The sequence below is a fragment of the Pleurodeles waltl genome, chromosome 3_1 (assembly GCF_031143425.1).
Source record: "Pleurodeles waltl isolate 20211129_DDA chromosome 3_1, aPleWal1.hap1.20221129, whole genome shotgun sequence".
Classification (NCBI taxonomy): Eukaryota; Metazoa; Chordata; class Amphibia; order Caudata; family Salamandridae; genus Pleurodeles; species Pleurodeles waltl.
Window position 1 is genome coordinate 1,666,229,304 of NC_090440.1, and position 9,461 is coordinate 1,666,238,764.

The following is a 9,461-nucleotide window of genomic DNA, read 5'->3' on the forward strand; positions in this document are numbered from 1 at the left end:
CGACTGGAAAGCTGCATCATTGAAGAACCAGGCCTCTAGCACTTCAGGAACGACAGCAATGGGCTAGATTGTCCTCATATGGGCAATGTCGGTGCAAAGGATTTTTCTGCTAAGCACTGATGTGCCGAACATCAAGTTCCACAAGGCAAGAACTATTCCTACAGCAAAACTAACTATACCGTGAAACACTAGAAATGGACACTCACATTGGCAGAGCTAGAAAATGTACATCATTTTGACATCTGCTGCCCCATTGTTAGCCCACTCTTCTGATAGCAGTGCTCAGGTTTTTTCCTAGTGGTGATAAACTGTAATAAGGACACAAGTAATAGTAACACACCAAACACAATACTTGCATTATACCTGTACACTAAACTGCAGGACAATTTACTAATTTTACTTTCCTACACTGCTGTGTTCAATTCAACCCACTGCCCTCTCGCTTCAATTCTCTTTTATCCCAACTTTTTCTCTATATCTTCTCAATCTGGGCTTCTTATCATTCCTTCCCAAAAATGGCTAAACAACCACTCCCAAACAAATGTGCAGTAACTCCAGCAAGACTCCTGGAAGAACATAATGTCAAATAATACTCGAATAAACCCACTCATAACATTAGGCTTGGTTAATGCTGATAAAAGCCCAAAATCAATGAAAACCCAGTAATGATTGACTGGTTAAATCACTTACACATTCCACTTGACATTTCTTTCTCCTGGACTACAGCAAAAGGACAACCTAAACACCTATGGCTAAATGCAGAAACGTAACAAAACTGAAATAAAAGTAAATTACTAATACTAAGTTAAAACAACGTTGCCGAATCATCTGTAGATGAAATAGCCCCCATTTTTTCATAAAAGAAAGAAAACACAACCATCAGCTGCATTACTCTCCAAGGAATTTAATGAAGAAAGGACATTGGTGATAGTTTTACAAAGGAATTAGCAACAAAGATGCTCAATCCTTAATTTGAAAACTCTAAAACTGCCTAAAAAAATTATAAATAACATACTTGGGTCTCATCACAAATCAGAGAGCGTGTTAACTTTGAAAACCTTGTACCTGAAAATGCCAGTGCCAGTGAAACTGGAGCTGAACTCACCCTGGAAAAACTAGGAGGTGCTCCTTGATGGAAAATGGCCTACTATAGGGGAAGGACATGAATAAACTAGGGTGATACATCTGCGCATTTGTGGCATTCCTATTTCCAGGTAAGTGTCTCGTAATGGTAGAGAGATTCCACACGGGACGGGTGTGCCGTTATCTCGCCTCAATTTCCTTACAACTTAGAACTGACCACTTAAATCCAAAGCCTTCTTCCAAAATGAACTTAGCAAAGCCAGAAAGAGACAAAAAAACTGTTTGACATGATCAACACAATTGACAAGCAACCCCTACCGGCTATTTCGGACATATCTAAAAGTAAATGTGAACAATTTGTTAAATTCTTCCTTGAAAAGACGCAAAAAAAGTGAGAAACAATATCTATTTTGTATTGGCTGAAAATCACCTAATCCTCCATAGCAAAAGCACATTTCCATAATGTCTAAAAAAGGTATAAGCCTAGCCCTTTTGAGAATAGCCATCTGTAGACATAATGTATGAGCTGAATAATTTCAGATTGTAACAGTTCTACACTTTCCTGGAAAAACACCAGAGATTGTATCAACATCGAACTGAAGTAATATAAAATACAACCTTCTAGGCAACAACCATTCCTGCTTTAGAGAAGTGGCAGACTTGACTGTGATTGATGATGCACTCAAGATCACAGACAAAGGACAGTCATGCATTCTAGTTCTTCTAGACCTTGACCCCATTTGATATGGCTGACCACTAAACCCTTAAAAACACCCTTTAAAGTCAGATGGGGATGGATGCCATTGTCATAACCTGTGATACGTCCTGCCTGAAGAACAGATCCAGTGAAGATTAACAATTGTGCTTCTGCACCTCGACTGCCAACAAGCTCTATATTGGCCCAAGCACCTTTCAATAATTATTATGTAGAACCAGTAAAAGAAGAAATTATAGAAACAAGCTTAAATATCATCACATGCTAATGATACTCATATTTATCTAAATATCAGCTCGGAGCAAGACTATAAAATAGTCAAGAAGGGACTTGGGGTGTTTGAGATATGGGTGTCCAAGCACTTTATAAAAACGAAACCCCTAACAACTCTAACCCTTTGGGGAACAAACCCATGATTGTAACCAAAGCAAAACTCCCAACGTTTCATACTAGATGACACCCTCTTTCTAAAGGCACATAAGCATACAAATGTGCTCAATTACACCTATACATCATTTGCAATGTAACCTTTCTTGAATTGGATTGAGACTTGCAAACCCAATCTAATCCCAGCTCTTTTCAGCTTGTGCTTTAGAATCACCCTACACACAGGCCTTCTAAAGTAAGACTTGACTACGCTACCATGAGTACTAAATACAACAACAAAACTAATATTGAATACCAAAAAGACATATCACATCACAGAGACACCCACACCTTTCCAATGAAGAGCTACATGTCATTCATTGTATGCAAAACATACATAGCCTTGCATCATGACTACTTGGCTACCTTGCACAGAAACTAAAAGTACTAGTGTCAAACAGATGTTCCTGAAACAAGGGCTTGCTGATGCTAAAAATTACAAAATTCAAAAAACTCTCTGCCAATCATTCTCTGCAACAGCACCAAAAATGTGGAACAACTTTCCCTCCACGCCTCAGGATAGCTCCTTCTTATATTTCTTTTAAGAAAAGGCTGGAGAAATTCTTAATAAACCAACACGATGCTTCCGCCATCTGGTTTACAAGCACCCTTCCATAAGATTCAGAATCTTACAATACTCTATGAATATTTATTGGCTATTGATACTTCCATACTGACTAGAGTCAATCAGACATTGTAGATCAGTCTGTAAAGTGGTAGGCCATGTCACACACTGGGATTCAGTATAGAAGCATTTTTGTGCATGCAGAGGAAATGTGTATTGTCATGTAGTATTGCCTGTATATCTTTGTTATCCAAACGTTTTTATTGTACGTGCTATATGTGTAGCATTGTGACGTCAACGATATCTTGGTCAGCGCTTTGTAGTTCCACAACAATATCCCCCTTTCTCACATCCTATCAACGGTATTTTCCCTCTCTCAGTCCCTTGCCCCACACACCCATCTGCCTGTCTTCCCTCACCTCACACAACCTGTCCCCATTGCTCCCTCACTCTCCCTTTTCCTGCATCTCTTCCCCTGACCCACGTCCTTTACCTCCTCACACACACCCTCCATTTCTCCATGCCTTCTCTATTTATCTGTCCCTTCCCTCATACACTATCTCTCCCTCTACTCACACCTCTCCATTTTCCGGCTCTTCCTCATTTCACGCTCTGTCCCTCTCCTCACACAGCCACGCCCCATTTCTCTGCCTCTCTCCCTTTTCCTCGGTCTCTCTTCCTTATCTCTGTTCCTCACACTCCCTTTGTCGCTCTCCCACACTCACCCCCTCTCTGTCCATCTTACTTTGCTCTTTCCCTCCTCCTCTGCACCCTTTACCCTTCTATTCATCACTCTCCCAACTAAGCATAAACAAAAGAGGTATTGTCAGGGGAGCGCCTCTGCCCATTAGCATTATCTGTCCAGACTTACTAAGGAGCTGCACTTACTGTATGAGGAGAGAGCCATTAGCTGCAGCCAGGGCGGAGAGAGCTCAGATGTGCTTAGGATTGTAAATGATTAAACCCTAAAACCCACGCCACGAGGCTCGATTTAGAAAAACATGGAGAGGAAACAGACTGATGTAAGCCCCGTGCTCCCACAAGGGCCGGGTGACACGGATGTGGGGCGCTGTGGTACCTTTTCAGGCGGTCTTCCCACGCACTGCTGGGGCACACACTGAACTTTGCACCGCTACGTGGTTGTGGCGGGAGTGGCAGAGAGCAATCTCTGCGGGCAGAGAGAGGCGTTTCCGAAGCACAAAAGCGCATTCTGAGCTTTCAGAACTCTGGATGAGAGAGGAATAAAAGTAGCGATCGTGTGTCATTGGATTGGCAATTGAGTTGGGGGCTATCAAGGGAGAGGGCTGGCAACCACCCAGCAGCACAGATGGTAAAGGTAGACACTTGATTTTCTGATAAATATGTAGCTTGTCGGCTTTTGCCCCGGATATTATTTCTTGCTACCCGAAATCGTAGAACTTGCATCGGGCACAGAAAGCAACATGGCTGGATTTGGGGGAGTGCCTGCTGTACAATCCAGGAAAACGTTAAGTAACGTGAAGTGACGTTAAATTACATGAAGTGTGGGTGAAGGATCTTGCCCGGTGCAGTCACAACACACAAGACCTGTTTTGGCTTCACCCCTGAAATGCAAACATGATAAGCATGTTCAGGCCCTTGTGCAAGGTGACTGGGGAGCCTCGGGCCTAGTATATGCTGGAGGGTTCCAGCGGGTTGCTGGAGAAGACAAGTCTTGCCAATTGTTGAGCCAACTGACGTGATTTGGGCTTAGAGGCATCTGGTCTGAGATCAGGCGGTGATGCACTTGGTCCTGCACCCACTCTGTCCGAGTTGGTGGAAGAATAGAGTAAAATGAGGGCTATGATGATGACCCCTCCAAATAAGCAAGCAAAAAAACTGATGGATTAAACCCAGATCTGTGACTGGGGGGAATGTTTGATTTGCTCTGCATTCTGTCCATCATCTGTTGTTTTTGCTTTTTTCGCACCAAGTGGGAAGGGTATGCCCAGACATGGGTCCCATGCTTCCTATGCCACCAGATTTAACTAGCCTGGCTGGTGGAGGGTGATACCCTGAAACTGGTCCCAGGATGCTTTTTTTCTGGTCCAGGGTGGACCTGGCCTGGCAGTTCGGGCTGGACTGTTCCCCAGCGCACCAGGGTCAAGACTGATTTGCTTATGGCTAGGTCCAAACTGGAATGGCATGGCAAGCAAAAAAACTGATGAATTAAACCCAGATCTGTGACTGGGGGTGAATGATTGATTTGGTCTGCATTCCAGTCATCATCTGTTGTTTTCGCTTCCCTCCAAATAAGGGGCATTTGGAAACATTGGTATTCACCTGCGGTCCAGAGACTGGGAACAGATTGTGACAGCAGAAAGTGTCATCCATCCCTGCCGAGGCCTGTGGGTGATAGTTCAGCAAGTGCAGCCTCCTTTTGGCATGGGAGACCTGCTCCAGTGGTCTTTCAAACAGTGCACTGCCAAAACCTCCCCTGCCTCTCTGTACATTGGTTTACTCTCACGTAACCCTCTGCAACAGCTCTACTGCTTCCGTGCACCGCTGTGCATTTTCCCATCCCCGGCACTCCTCTGGAATAGGCTCAATCTTTAACACCCGTTCGCCTCCGTGCATTCCTGTTCACTGGTCCCTTGTATTCAAGTGCTTCAAATAACTAATTTGCTCCTCTCTGGCCTTCTCACTCCAATACACTACCGTGCGCCAGTTCACTCCCCTGCAACTCTAACGATTCATTCTCCTCTGTCTCTTCAGTGTAGTTACTAGCCTGCATCTATGTGCACAACTTTACTCCCTTTAACTCCAGTGCATCAATTCACTCACTTTGCTACATTATTTGGCACCAAAGCAAACTCCTGCACTCTTGTTCTTAAGGTCACCCCATAATTGTTGTGCACCAGTTCACTTACGTGCATCAATGCACATAAGTTCACTCGCTCGTCTGCTCCTCTGTACACCAATTAAGTCACGTCCCCCCTTCCCATGCACGAGCAACCTTACCTGTCTGTACAATAGTTAAGTATCCTGGACCCCATTTCCCTGCCCCCCAAATCCCCCGAGCACCCTTGCCGATTCCTTTGTTTTGTAGTGTGTTCTGTGTACGAGTTCACACTTCGACGCCAGCTACTTAAATCCCCCGCATCGTTTGTTCCCATTATACCTCCGTGATCTGGGAATACATCCGCACTTGTCAACAGTAAAGTCAGATCTGTGAACCAATCACTTCCCTCCGCCGCCGTGTCAGTTCCCTCTCCATACACAGCTGTGCATCAGTGAACTCATCCACTGTATCTCTGTGTCCCACTTCACTTCCTACATCTTTGTGCCCCACTTCACTCCCCCCCCCCCCCCCCCACCGCTGTGCATCATTCACCCCGCATCTATTTCCCCCACTTCACACTCATGCACTACTTTACAGTCTGTGCACTAGTTACCCCTATCTGTGTGACTTCTTTTCAGCGTTTCCGGATACAGTGTACACACTTCTTGAGGGGGTGGGGTCCCTCTGGCTATGTCATGGACAAGGGGCTGTACTGAGCTCTTGTCTCTACCCACAGCCCCTCCTTGCTCTGAAGGGATGCTCTGATGTACTACAGCAGTGAATGGGGTCAGTCTCAGGCTCTCTGGCTCCTTGGGCAAAGTTTCTCTGGAGCAACTCCTATCCACGGGGGTCTGCTAGGCGCCCAGTGATTGGTGAACACCCGCCCATCGGCCCCGCCCCCGCTATATCAGCACTCAGCGCTCGCAGAGCAATGGCAGCGCCGAGAGTGCGGGTCAGGTGAGCACCACAAAGCTATGACTTCCTACCTGGAGTACTGCGGGGAGGCGCTGGCCTTTTCCCCCAGAGTCTGCCGCGCCGGGGGCCCGCGCGGCCTCTACCCAGGACAGGAACCCGCCTATGCGGGCAGCCTGAACGGACATGCCCCACCTTACAGCCTGGAGAGCCCGCAGGAACCCGCGGACTACCCCTTCCTGCCCTCGGGGTCTGAGCTCTACCACCCGGCCGAGGAGAGTGGCGGGCACTACCCCGGGGCTGCACCTTACCTCTTCAGCGCACAGGCGGAGTACAGGTACGGGGAGCAGGCGTCTTTCCAGCCCTGTGCCGCTGAGCAGACCGAACTATACCCAGGACCCTTCCAGAGCTTCTCTCCATCCCCCGGCTCCTACCCGCGGCCGCACACCCCCGCCCACGGAGCCCAGGCAGTCAGCACCTTCGAGTGGATGAAAGTGAAGAGGAACCCTCCCAAGAAAAGTGAGTGTTCAAAAACTTATAGCCCCCCTCCCCCCCCAGCTCTCCCTGTTCAGGGTGTAGGCTCTAAAACAGAATTGCGCGTGGCTCCCCGCTTTCTTTATATGCTTTCTCCTTCTAAAAATGTCAGTGCCAGTGGACAGCTACCCTCTTTTGCGTAAAACTCCCTTTTTTCCTCTCAAAAGCCAAGCTGGTATGTGCTATATTATAAACCGAACTGCGTGCATTCGTGGGGTCTGGAGCACAAAGTTAATTTTATGCGCTCGACTGTCACTAGTACTTTATTGCACGGTATGATAACTTTTTTATTTTGAGTTTGCCTTAAAGTACATACTCGAGTCTGTGCATATTTGGAGGCAAGTGTAACGGGACATTACATAAGTCTAAACAATATGTAATTGTACTGTTACTATTCATGACACTTCCATTGTCACTAGGAAAAAAACGTTAACAAGCGAGGGCGAAAATATAAAAATACTAAACCACTTGACTATATCTGTTGTTCTCTACAAATCTTGTCCTGTAATCATTTTACTTTCTCCCTCGCTTAACATGCATCTTTAACCGTTACAGACACTGCGACCGAGTACGGGATCTTCAGCCCCGCGGGCACCATGCGCACTAACTTCAGCACCAAGCAGCTGACCGAGCTGGAGAAGGAGTTCCACTTCAACAAGTATCTGACCCGGGCCAGGCGCATCGAGATAGCCAACTCCCTGCAGCTGAACGACACCCAGGTCAAGATCTGGTTCCAGAACCGGCGGATGAAGCAGAAGAAGCGCGACAAAGAGGGCATCTCGCCGACCAGGCCTAGCCAGGGGGCCCTGTCAGGACACAAGCCCGGGAGAGCGGACGACAAGTTAGAGCCGGGCTCAGACCCCAGAGGTAGCCCTAAACACTGCCCCGTCCCCGCCGAAGGGCTCGGATTGTGATTTGGAACTAACACCGGGGGAGGAAGTGACGCCTGCGCGCTGCGTACGGGGACTACGAGGAGGCTCGTGCGCATTGGAAGGACGTGTTGGCTTTGCACATCCAGAAACTAGTGAGAGATGAGACTGCACTGATAAACTTCACTTTTGAGGACTTCACGTGATCGACTATGCAACGCGAGTAACTATGTATTGCCTTGCTGCAGACACATGCCAGTGTCTGTTGAGAAATGCTGCTTGACCAATATGTTTCATGTTATTTATTGTTTGATAATCAGTGGCTGGCGCGGTTGGAAAGACAGGGACTCTTTCGTTTCCGACTCCAGTTAAGAGTTCTGTGTATACGTGAATGTGTCTTGTTTCTTCATGGGTGAAAGGTCACCGAAGAGTAGATCAAAATGCTGTTTTATCTTGAGGGTGGCCTTATGTTGAAATAGTCCCTTTTAAACATACCAAAGAGACTGTGTTAGGTTAGCACAACCAGGTCAATGCGTAGACAATGACGTTATTTGCACTATATATTATGATGATTGCTTTATTTACAGTGTAGAAAAAATGCAAACCATATGCATATCAGTCCACATTCAGGTTACTGAATTACTTTTCGTTAAGGACAAGGGTGTTCCATAGCACACAAAAATTGGAATTACTGGTATATATTTTGTACAAGATAAATAGATCGCCTGCCATGCCCTGAATTGTTCTTTTATGTAAGGGCATGTAACTAATTTTTTTTTTTTTAAGAACTAACGATTAAATAAATATTTGGTATAAATCGATGTCCTACAGTTTGTATACATTATGCCAGGGGTGTTCGAAAATGAATTTAAAACGATTTATTTTAAAGGCTGTTACCGAGTATTTATTTGCCTTGATATGCTTGCCATAGTGTTTGGATCCAGATAACGAAAAGTTTTTATTTTGCACGGTGATGCGTTTGTTTTTTTCTGATAGTAGAAAAATTCACTGTAACAGCTTAACCTCCAGGATTTTGTATAGTATAGACTTGTAAGGATGTGATTTGGGAGATGGGCTGTCACGTACGGCCACTTTACCCCTTAAAAGGGCAACTGCACATCAAATAGGGTAGTCTGGGGCTCCAAGAATGGCCACTTTCAAAGTCAAGAATCACAAAGGATTAGCAGGGACAAAGGGAACACGTGGATGCTTTATTCAGCCTGGTTCAGGGGGTGACAGGTCTCAAAGAGAAGCAAAACAGGAACTGGGCTCGGAAGGGCATAACATTCCAAGACGACATTTCAAACACTTTTGAAAGAGGCATGGGGTGTAAAGGGTGGGGCTTGGGCAGACAGATGCAGCGTTTACCGGGCTATCCAAATAGTTAACTAACATGTGGGAATATTGAAGAATCTGGATTGTTTGTAGTCAGGATCAGAATTATCCCTGGCTGACCTTATAATACACTGTAACGTTTGGGCTTATAGTGGTTCGGTGGGTGGGTAATGGAGGTTGCAACCAGGCCCCATATAACACAGTCTTAAGTTTTGGGGGTTT

The 9,461-nt window shown here is 45.9% G+C and overlaps 1 protein-coding gene across 1 annotated transcript; it reads left to right on the forward strand.

The window, feature by feature from the left end:
* Positions 1 to 6,335: 6,335 nt before the first annotated feature.
* HOXD1 (homeobox D1) lies at positions 6,336 to 8,714 on the forward strand. The gene is made up of 2 exons (XM_069225415.1): positions 6,336 to 7,020; positions 7,591 to 8,714. Exons 1-2 carry the CDS (start codon positions 6,564 to 6,566, stop codon positions 7,947 to 7,949), a joined length of 816 nt encoding a protein of 271 aa, XP_069081516.1. The 5' UTR covers positions 6,336 to 6,563; the 3' UTR covers positions 7,950 to 8,714.
* The last annotated feature ends 747 nt before the right edge of the window (positions 8,715 to 9,461 follow it).

Coding starts and splice junctions, on each gene's coding strand:
- HOXD1 (XM_069225415.1), top strand. CDS start 6,564: ATGACTTCCTACCTGGAGTACTGCGGGGAGGCGCTGGCCTTTTCCCCC. Junction 7,021..7,590: donor GAGGAACCCTCCCAAGAAAA/GTGAGTGTTCAA, acceptor TAACCGTTACAG/ACACTGCGACCGAGTACGGG.